The sequence below is a fragment of the Chanodichthys erythropterus genome, chromosome 21, assembly GCF_024489055.1.
Source record: "Chanodichthys erythropterus isolate Z2021 chromosome 21, ASM2448905v1, whole genome shotgun sequence".
In the NCBI taxonomy this organism is placed as follows: domain Eukaryota; kingdom Metazoa; phylum Chordata; class Actinopteri; order Cypriniformes; family Xenocyprididae; genus Chanodichthys; species Chanodichthys erythropterus.
This window is the reverse complement of record NC_090241.1, coordinates 9,588,508-9,600,000: the sequence shown is the minus strand read 5'-3', so window position 1 is coordinate 9,600,000 and position 11,493 is coordinate 9,588,508. Positions and strand designations below refer to the sequence as shown.

The window sequence follows — 11,493 nt, the reverse complement described above, 5'->3', positions numbered from 1 at the left end:
TCAATTTTACTGGTTGTCCACTGAATGAAGAATTTTTTAGGTATAAAATGTCACAGTTTACTTTATTTTGCTATCCTCAAATGAACTATAGTGTCTTGCACCCACTTAGTAAAAAAAAAGTCTGAATAATTTTTGATTTGACTGTATACACTAAATTGCCAAAAGTATTGGGACACCCTCCAAATCATTGAATTCAGGTGTTCCATATGTTCCAAACCATATGAAAACGTGACAATGGTGACATGGCTTTATCATTTTGGAAAACTCCTCCAGCCCTGGTTGTGTAGTTATAAATAAAGATTCATGTCTTCTTTTATTATTTGGACCAAACATTGTGCTTTGTCCTCTACCCAGGCTGAATCAGATCTATCAGAAGCTGTTGGCAGAGAATGAGGGACTTCAGGTTGAGCACAAGAGCATACAGAGCCAGTTGAACTCCAGCAAACTGGAGCAGACACAGCTGGAGTCAGAGCTGTCCAAACTCAAAGAGCAGAACCAGCAGCTGGAGATCGCTACTATTAAACTGACCAACCAGTGTGAGGTATATAACACCCATTAGGCATGGTCATTCAAACAGAGCAGAATGTTCTTAGAAGATTTTACTTCCATCTTTTTTACATACCTGCAGAGCATATCATTGTCCAGGTTGGTTTATGCTGGTTAGTGCCGGTACCAACTGGAAAGTCTTGCCATCACCCTAAATTTGTTGCTTCTTAAAGGTGTCATAGAATTGAAAATTGAATTTACCTTGGCATAGTTGAATAACAAGAGTTCAGTACATGGAAATGACATACAGTGAGTCTCAAACACCATTGTTTCCTTCTTCTTATGTAAATCTCATTTGTTTAAAAGACCTCAAAAAAAACAGGCATATCTCAACATAACACAGACTGTTACGTAACAGTCGGGATCATTAATATGTACGCCCCAATATTTGCATATGCCAACTCATGTTCAAGGCATTACACAAGGGCAGGACGTCTGGATGTGCACAGCTGAATCAACAGACCAGGTAAGCAAGCAAAGACAATACTGAAAAATATCAGATGGAGCAATAATAACAGACATGATCCATGATAACATGATATTTTGAGTGATATTTGTAAATTGTCTTTCTAAATGTTTCGTTAGCATGTTGCTAATGTACTGTTAAATGTGGTTAAGGTTACCATGGTTTCTTACTGTATTCACGGAGACAAGAGCCGTCGCTTTAATTTTTAAACTCTTGCAGTCTGTATGATTCATAAACACAACTTCATTCTTTATAAATCTCTCCAACAGTGTGTAATGTTAGCTTTAGCCACAGAGCACTATCAAACTAATTCAGAATCAAATGTAAACATCCAAATAAATACTTGTAGTAGGCTTAAGTTCGTAGTGGGGGAAGGAAGAGGTCAGGGACGACGAACAACTGCTGACTGAGTCTTTATTGAATATCACAACGGTTCAACAGAAAGACTGTGCAACGCACAACAACGAAAATAAACAATCCACAAAGGGCTTCACTCCAGGCTCGGCATACGCTATCCACAAGGGCTTCACTCCAAGATTGGTTTACACCATCCACAAGGGCTTCACTCTACGAATCTCGGCTCGACTCAGTCAACAGTTCCCCTCTCTCTCACACGCTCCTGCTTCTCACTGCGTTTTATCCTGTCTCCGCGCCAATCACTGGAATGAGAAACAGGTGTTCGTGATTTGTATCCAACCCACTCACTTACCAAGCGTCTCCCGCTATTCTCTCCGGTTGCAGACCTCGCTGAACCACGCCCCCCTCGCCACAATACTATACTCACATGATACGATGCATGCGTGCAGCATGCATGACGAACACTTTGTAAAGATCCATTTTGAGCGCGAGGAATTAAAGGGGCAGCAGCCTGAATCGGCACATTTATAATGATGCCCCAAAATAGGCAGTTAAAAAAATAAAAAAATAAATAAACTATGGGGTATTTTGAGCTGAAACTTCACAGACACATTCACGGGACACATTAGACTTGTATTACATAAGAAAACACATTCTATGGCACCTTTAAACAAAGCTACTTATTAAATATTTTCAGGTCCATGATGAATCACCTCCTTTTGTGTATCTGTTCAGTTGCTGACACAGCTGAAGGGGAACTTGGAGGAAGAGAACCGCCACTTGCTGGACCAGATCCAGAGCCTGATGCTGCAGAACCGGACCCTACTAGATCAGACTATGGAGAGCAAGGATCTGTTTCATGTGGAACAGAGACAATATATGTGAGAAACATTTATTTGGTAATAGAGTAAAAGACAAAACTGTGTTAAAGACAGTTTATTTATATACTGGTAAATTTGCAAAGCAGTGGTTCTCAAATGACCAAAGTTATTTATGCTTAGGATAACCCTATAATTTTTTAATGGGAAGACAAAAGAATTCCCATGTTTTTGTTGTTGACATAAAAGTCTTGTGCATAAGTGCACAATTCATCTGTCGCTTGGTTGAAGCCAAATTACGCATATGCCAATATGGGAAGGTTGTTCGGCATTCCCTCATTATAGAAAACCATAAACAAAAATATGCAAGGTCAAATACAACCCAGACAACAATAAATATGGGTTGACTTGCAGATAAACATGGTTTGTGATGACCGCTATATGTTTTGTGCAGTGAATTACCAAGAGCATGAACCCATCGAAATTCAAGAGACATATAGCAACCAGTACTGTAAATATTCCTATTCAGCATATGCCATGTTGATGGTTCATGGTTCATGTTTTAAGAACTTCTGATTATTCTTCATCAATAAACAACATAAATGTAAAATCTGAGAGTTTAAGAAAAACGCATTTAGACTTTAGATCAGTGGGGACTGGGGCCCATTAGAGGGCTCAAGATGACTTAAATATTAACAAAACAAGCATTAAAATAAGCTAAAACAACTAAAAACCAAGATATTTCTCATTTTAATGTATCCATCAACAGCTGGGTAACCAGGGTAAATAATAATAATAATAATAACCAGGGTAAATAATAATAATATTAATAAACTTTTACTGAAATGAAACTCATTTTATTTCAGATAGTTGCCAAGGGAACATTTCTCATTTTCATTTAGTTTGTTGATGTAATAAAATGACTAAAACTGAAATAAAAAAATAATGAAAACTATTAGGGCTGCACGATATATCACATGAGATTGCAATATTGCAAAAAGCCACGCAATATCGCGTTCATATCGCAGATGAATCGCCTTCGATAATGAACGCGATATTGCGTGGCTTTTCAGTGAACTACGGCTCTGTCTATTAAATGCCGCTCCATTTGAAAGCAGGTGATGGCGATTTAGCGGTAATCAGGGAACCGGCTTTACTGACAAAATGCGCGTGCCAATCTCATGCGATATATCGTGCAGCCCTAAAAACTATGTAGACATATTCTTTAAAAAAAGCTAATAAAAATGACAAAACAACAAAATTACTAAAACATACAAAAAAAAAATTAAATGTAAACAAAATATAAAAATAAAAACTTATACAAAAATATGAATAAAAATCTAATAGTGTCTAAAAAAATATAATAGTATAATAGTAATACTAAAAGAACACCTATTCTCACATTAATGGACAACCTGTATTATGTATATGAGCAAGCCCAATTTTAAAAGTGTGATTTCTAGACCTTTGGATAATCATGTAAATGATATAATGTCAAAAGTCAAAAAAGGTTAAGAAGAACTGCTTTAGAGCACAGTAGATAACTTTATGGCATGTAAGTGCTGTACAACCCAAATTCTGGAAATGTTGGGACGTTTTTTTTTAAATTTGAATAAAATGAAAACTAAAAGACTTACAAATCACATACGCCAGTATTTTATTCACAGTAGAAACATAGATAACATAAATGTTTAAAGGGAGAAATTTAACATTTATGTACTAAATGAGCTCATTTTAAATTTGATGCCTGCTACAGGTCTCAAAAAAGTTGGCACGGGGGCAACAAATGGCTGAAAAAGCAAGAAATTTTGAAAAGATTCAGCTGGGAGAACATCTAGCAACTAAGTAAATTAATTGATATCAGGTCTGTAACATGATTAGCTATAAAAGGGATGTCTTAGAGAGACAGAGTCTCTTTTAGAAGTAAAGATGGGCAGAGCTGTGAAAGAGTGCATAAAGAGATTTTGGAATACTTTAAAAACAATTTTCCTCAATGTCAAATTGCAAAGGCTTTGCAAATATCATCATCTACAATGCATAACATCATCAAAAGATTCAGAGAAACTGGAGAAATCTCTGTGTGTAAGACCTTTATTGGATGCCCATGGTCTTCGGGCCCTCAGATGACATCACTCATTGGCATGATTGTGTCAATGACATTACTAAATGGGCCCAGGAATACTTCCAGAAACCACTGTCGGCAAACACAATCCGCTGTGCCATCTGCAGATGCCAACTAAAGCTCTATCATGCAAAAAGGAAGCCATATGTGAACATGGTCCAGAAGCGCCGTTGTGTCCTGTGGGCCAAGGCTCATTTAAAACGGACTGTTTCGAAGTGGAAAAGTGTTCTATGGTCAGACGAGTCCAAATTTGACATTCTTGTTGGAAATCACAGACGCCATGTCCTCAGGGCTAAAGAGGAGGGAGACCTTCCAGCATGTTATCAGCGTGCAGTTCAAAAGCCAACATCTCTGATGGTATGGGGGTGCATAAGTGCATACAGTATGGACAGCTTGTATGTTTTGGAAGGCACTATGAATGCTGAAAGATATATAAAGGTTTTAGAGCAATATATGCTCCCCTCCAGATGACGTCTATTTCAGAGAAAACCTTGTGTATTTCAGCTGGACATTGCAAAACCACATACTGCAGCTATTACAACAGCATGGCTTCGTCGTAGAAGAGTACGGGTGCTGAATTGGCCTGCCTGCAGTCCAGATCTTTCACCTATAGAGAACATTTGGTGCATCATTAAACAAAAAATATACGTCAAAGACAACCACAAACTCTTCAGCAGCTGGAAACCTGTATCACGAAAGAATGGGACCCAATTCCAAAACCAAAAACCCCAGAAACGCATAACCTCGATGTCCAGACATCTTCAAACTGTTTTGAAAAGAAGAGGAGATGCTGCACCATGGTAAAAATGCCCCCGTCCCAACTATTTCGAGACCTGTAGCAGGCATCAAATTTGAAATGAGCTCATTTTGTGCATAAAATTGTAAAATTTCTCAGTTTAAACATTTGTTGAGATATCTATGTTCTATTGTGAATAAAATATTGGCTCATGTGATTTGAAAGTCTTTTAGTTTATTCAAATTTAAAAAAAGTAGGGACATTTCCGGAATTCGGGTTGTACTAGCTGTACTGTATTTTTGACAGAGACAAACTAAATGAACTCAGAAGGCAGAAGGAAAAGCTGGAAGAGAAAATCATGGATCAGTACAAGTTCTATGACCCATCGCCTCCACGCAGGTACTGTCTAATGTGATGTTAAGAGAGGCTTCTTGTGTATATTAAAAACAGCAAGATTATGTTTTTATTTATCATGTTTTCTGTCTTTCCTCAAACGGTTACTCAATGAAGACGAGGCAACTGGATAACCCTGAAGATGAGGAAGTTGATGAAGACGAGGGCTCGTGATCAGGAGCACGTCCATTCTCCAACTCTCCGGTCCGAGTCATGCGAGGGTCTGGATGACCTGCGCTGCCATGACAACGGCTCCTTCGTGGGTTCTCAGGGCTCAGAGGAATCTGCTCCCAACTCCCTTAATGGTGACACCCTGTCCCCCAAGCGGAGCAGCAGTGAGTATCACCTCAGTTACATGAAACTGTCAGAGTCCAATCATTCCAGCCAGGAACATCCAGAAACAAGCCATTTAATAAACCGCAAACCCTCCATCCCAACATCCCCAGGTCAGGAGAGTGAGAACAGAATAGCATGGAGCAGCCAAGTAAAGGGTAGTAACTCACCCCAGAATCCGCTGATTAGAAAACTCATCAACTTCTGCTCCCCAAGCCCTTGGCACCACAGAGCACTTCAAGAGGAGTTCAGCTACTCTAATTAAATTTTTATGCAGTTATTTGATGTATGTTTAATGATTTATTTCAAGTCTGTGGGTCACATCTTTAATCCTCCATTCTTTTCCACACTGTTCAACAAGAAAATTGATGTAACACTTTACAATAATGTCTCATTTATTAACATTAGCCAATGCACTAATATGAACTAACAATGATGAGTTACAGCATGTATTAACCTTTATTATGTTAGTTAATAAAAATTTTGCTTACAGTGCACTAATGTTAAGTTGTACAATTTTAGATCTTGTAATGTAGTTAAGTACTGTTAATAAATAAAACCTTATTGTACAGTGTTACCAATATTTCTTGTGTTTTTAAAGGGGTCATATCATGAGGAATTAAATGTTGCTTGAGATAAAAGAGAGAGAGAACATATTGTACTTTAATTTTCAGAACACAAAATTCTGACGTCAGAATCTGAATCATTAGGGATGTTTTCAGGGATAAAATTCTGTCATTTACTCACCCTCATGTTGTTCTAAAACTGTATGAGTTTCTTTCTTCTGTACAGAAATGAAGATGTTTTGAAGTGTTTTTGTCCAAACAATGCAAGTCAGTAAGCTCCAATTTAAAAAAAAACCTAATTTCATAAGTGGAAATATTGTATAATAAAATGTTTTAATATTGAAATGACCTCTTTAAAACAAGAAAGAAAGAAACAATTTCGTAAAATCATAAAATCACAGAGTAACAAAATGTCTTAACATTCCAAGTAGGTAGTAAAAAAAAGATTTATGTATCTGTGGTTATGTGATTTTTCACGTTCTTTCAAATAATTTCCTTCTTTCCTATGAAAGCATTCACAAACATTTGTATTGTCATGTTTTTCCTCCCTCGGTTTTTGTCTTTATGTTTCCCGTTGTGGTGATCAAGTCTGCGCCCTGAAAATGTTTCATGTTAAGCGTAACAAACCAAAGGATAAAGACAAAGTCAACTCTATCTTCCGCCGATCTCTGTGTAAGACCTCACATCCTGTCTTTCCTGTAATGGCTGTGCCTTCCCTGTCATTGCTTTTTTTTTTTTTTTATACATGATGCTTTAATGTTCTTTGCATCATAATAGCTTGATTATGAGAAAAGCCTTTTATAAGTAAATCAAGGCCTTTTATATTTCAGAGAATGAGAAAAGGATAATGCAAAATAAATGCTTTGACTCCCTTTAAGACAAATGCTGCCTTGAATTCAGCCCCATAAACGTCATCTCATGTCATCTTCATCTCTTGTCATGTTTCATCTCAGCAATGAATGACCTGCTGCAGTCACATGGATGTTTGGATGAGGACTCCGGGCAGCAGGAAGATCAGCTAGAAGAGCAAATAATGCATCATACCATTGCCATTTCAAAAAAACACTCCACATCATCATCATCATCATTTCCACCCTACTCTTCCATAGACAATCATACAACAATTTGTAATCAAGGTAGTAAGTCAAAACTGTACATATCACAGATATTTGCAGTTCATCTGTCATTAATGGTGTTTGTAACAAGCATCACTATTACTATTGCTATACTCATACCATTTTCTCACGCGGTAAAAAAAATATCACGGAGCAAAGAGGACTGGCAACGTGCCGACAGACAAGGCAGAGCAGGTTACTTTTGATATGAAACAAAGTCTCAGCTTTTAAATCCTGTCAATTTTATTGTAAATAAATATCGTTTTGGCGTTCTTTAGTGTAGCGTGAGAGACTGATCGCTGAAGCACCTCAGTTCAAGTAGCACATGAACTGATCCGTGTTCCTCTTTATTACTAGTTATAGCACCAAATAAACATGAATGAACATCATAAGGTATGTTGAAAGATACAGTACAGCTTACAGAATTGTCTTCCCGCAGTTGAAACAATCATTGAACGATTACATAAGACATTATTACTAGTACAAGCTGTGAATAAAACAGCTTGTGAACAGTATGTCACGTAAAGCCATTCAATGACCATGTTAGCTAGAAAAATTAACTCTAGAGAGGAGCATTTTACTATATGCACTTTATTACATATGTATAATAGTTTTATATTATTCAAAAAATGTTATAACATTATTATAAAAACAGCATTATATTAATTGTAATATAAAAATGAGTTGTTAATTTTAACCTTTAATAATAATACCAGCTGACAGGTTTATGTTTACAGCATTAGTTGAGAGAGATTTGTTTCCTTGGGAAAAATTAACATGTAAGTCCTACTGTACCTGATATTTAGCCAAATTAATCGATACTGAATCAAGATCAGAATTGAATGGCAAGCTTATCCATAACTCTCATTAAACTCAAAAGATGACAGTCCTTTTAAAAAAAAAATCAGAACAGCTTAACAAAAGCATAGCAATACCTTATCAGACCAGAACACCATACACTTTGAGCACTTTAGAAATGGCATAACAATGCCATGGCAGCAACCAAAACACCATAGCAACCACATAGCAACATTAAAAAAACACTAAGAACACCATAGTAACTGCAAAGCAACATCTTGGCAAGCCAGAAAACCATGTCAACATGCAAAAAACACTCAGAACTCCTTACGCTGCATTCACACGGGACGTCGGCGTTAACGCTTCTCATTTACTTTGAATGGGTGACGTCATGCGTTGCCGAACTGAATTGTGGGTTCAGTCGCATCTCTTCACTCGTGTTGCTCGTGGCATAAGTTGAAGATTTCTCAACTTTTCAGGCATCAGCCAATCAGATCACAGACACTAGCCAATTGCGTTCATGCAACACTGGAAAGTAATGTGATTGGCTGTTGCCCTTGTTGATGCCGACGTCCCGTATGAATGCAGTGTTTGCAATTGCATATCACCACTTTGGCAACCCAGAACACCATAGCAACCCCAAAGCAACATGCTTCAACTTAGAACACTTTAGCAACTGTACAACAACACCCTGGCAACCCAGAACAATGCTTAAATTCAGAACACCTTAGCAACTCCATAGTAATGCCCTGGTAACCACCAAAACATTCTAGCAATATCCTAAAACCATTCACCTTAGCAAGTGCATAGCAATGAACTAGCAATCACCCAAACACCGTAGCAGCCACATTGCAACATGCTAAAACCACTCAAAACACCATAGCAACTGCATATTAACACATTGGGAACCCAGAACATCATAGCATCTACATAGCAACATGCTAAAAACCACTGCATAGCAATACCCTGGCAACATTTTGGCAACCAATAATACCTGAGCACCATTTCACTGCTTTGGTGCTTCACTGTTTTGCAAAATAAAAGTCACTTTTCAACTTGGACTCTGAATGTGTTCACACATTTGTCCCTTCAGGTAAAGATTTTCAAGGAGACACAATTCCACCAAGTCTTGCAATTGGCGCAGAAGGCCAAAACCATGGTAAGAATATATTGGTAGACCAAAAATAACTTTCTGAGAGTTTCATGATCTTGTTGAACTATAACTTCCTCTAATTGACATGTTCAGCTGGCCTGAATGGCAAATCGAGTCGTGCCCCCAGTGCGAGCAGTGGTGAGTTCAGCGTGAGCCTGGAGAACGAGGCCTGGTCCAGTGATGGCAGCCCCCTTCCAGATCCATTCCCGTCCAACCGGCACCAATTCAGTAACTCCCCTTCATCAGCACGACCCAACCACGAGGAGCTCAGGCAGGGTTACTGCTCCTCAGGGAGTGCTGTACAGAGGTCTAGCAGTGGGAGATCCACTGGAGATCGTTTAGCACAAAAGCTGGACAAAGCAAGCATTGGACTGTATAAAACTCAGAGCGTGCAAAGTACAGAGTCTGATACTAAACCTGCTCTCGAGACACAAGGGAAGTCCTCCTCTGTATCAGGGTGTTTGAATTGCTTTGCTACTCCGATGCGAAGCCCCAAAACAGGCCAGGCTCTGTCCACTTTACCCCGTGCCAGCTGTGTCATCTCCACGTCAGAGGGCAACAGTCGCCGTGCCAGTGTCCATAGCACTATGTCAGTGAAGTCAGTGGGGTCGGCGTCAAATAAGAACGGCGCTGATCCTCATATGACTCATCCTGACCACAGTGACGAGGTTTTAAAAGGAAGCCCTGTCTTGGAAGAGGATAACCGCAAACCGGAACACCTTTTTGATTCAGCATTCACCATAGATTCAGTCTTTACAAACACAATTTTCAGTGAGTCAAGTTAAGGTAATACAAAAATATGTTCTAAGAAGGTTTTGCCAATGTTTATATTAAGTTAAACATTATTTATCTGAATGTTCAAAATGTCCATTTTTTTAAACATTTGTTTCTGGATGTCCATTCTGAAACAAGTAGTAACATTAAAACAAATGTTAGATGAGCATCCAATTAAAATGTTTCAGAAAAAAATGTTCCATGAATGATGTATAGGCCTTATATTAGCTCCGTCCCTTTTCAGCACTGCGCTCCTTGTGTTCTGTCTTTCCTATTTATATTTCTACAGCATGAAGGTAAGATCTTACAGATTTATGAATAAGCCGTCAGTTTTAAAATCTTCCCGTCTACTGACATTTGTTATGACATCCACTTCAAACATTACAATGCTCATGATAACGTTCGACAACTCCACACTAAGTAAATCCACTTCACCAGCTAATTACTCTTCGACAGTGATGTCATTGAAATATACAGAGCTTCCGCAAAAATTTAAGTTCAAACACAAAATTCTTAAGATGGCTGCGCACTTGTTTCTCTGGGACACAAGGTTTATAAATAATGTTTTTGTGCTAACATTTTGAGAACATTATTAAAGACCATGCAACTTTGAACGAACATTCTGTTAACTTCACTGGAATAAAAGTTTGTTGATAACTTTGAGAGAACATTGCCAGAATGTTAGCCAAAGTTCTGAGAATATGCCCTTTTAGCTGGAAGTTAGAAAAGGTTTTACAGTATGCAACTTATGTGACTTATTTATGCCAGAATCATATAAATAATATGAACATGTGAAAGCCAATTTATGCACTATGATTATGCCATCTGAGGTGTATTCAGGCATAATCAGTCAGGAAGCAGCCAAGAAACAATCCTTGTCTTTGAACAATACTTAACTACGACCCTTATCTTGGCATATGTTGGTTTGGTTGACATATTTATTTTTTTCTTTATCACTCCTCGTTTTGTTTTTGTTCTTTTTTAATGTATTTTGTATTGTTTGTATTTCATGTGTTAAAGGAACACTCCACTTTTTTTGAAAATAGGCTAATTTTCCAACTCCCCTAGAGTTAAACAGTTGAGTTTTACCGTTTTCGAATCCATTCAGCCGATCTCCGGTTCTGGCGGTACCACTTTTAGCATAGCTTAGCATAGTTAATTGAATCGGATTAGACCGTTAGCATTGCGCTTAAAAATGACCAAAGAGTTTTGATATTTTTCCTATTTAAAACTTGACTCTTCTGTAGTTAAATCGTGTACTAAGACCGACGGAAAATAAAAAGTTGTGATTTTCTAGGCTGATATGGCTAGGAACT

The 11,493-nt window shown here is 37.9% G+C and overlaps 1 protein-coding gene across 1 annotated transcript in view; it reads left to right on the top strand.

The window, feature by feature from the left end:
- The window catches only part of ccdc88aa (coiled-coil domain containing 88Aa), a 39,279-nt gene extending 29,091 nt beyond the window's left edge, over nt 1-10,188 (top strand). The window contains exons 20-27 of the mRNA XM_067374311.1: nt 355-541; nt 2,105-2,250; nt 5,352-5,444; nt 5,556-5,773; nt 6,926-7,009; nt 7,291-7,473; nt 9,344-9,409; nt 9,497-10,188. Coding sequence (XP_067230412.1) covers nt 355-541; nt 2,105-2,250; nt 5,352-5,444; nt 5,556-5,773; nt 6,926-7,009; nt 7,291-7,473; nt 9,344-9,409; nt 9,497-10,188 — 1,669 coding nt within the window. The remainder of the gene's footprint in view (nt 1-354; nt 542-2,104; nt 2,251-5,351; nt 5,445-5,555; nt 5,774-6,925; nt 7,010-7,290; nt 7,474-9,343; nt 9,410-9,496) is intronic.
- Nucleotides 10,189-11,493: the final 1,305 nt, after the last annotated feature.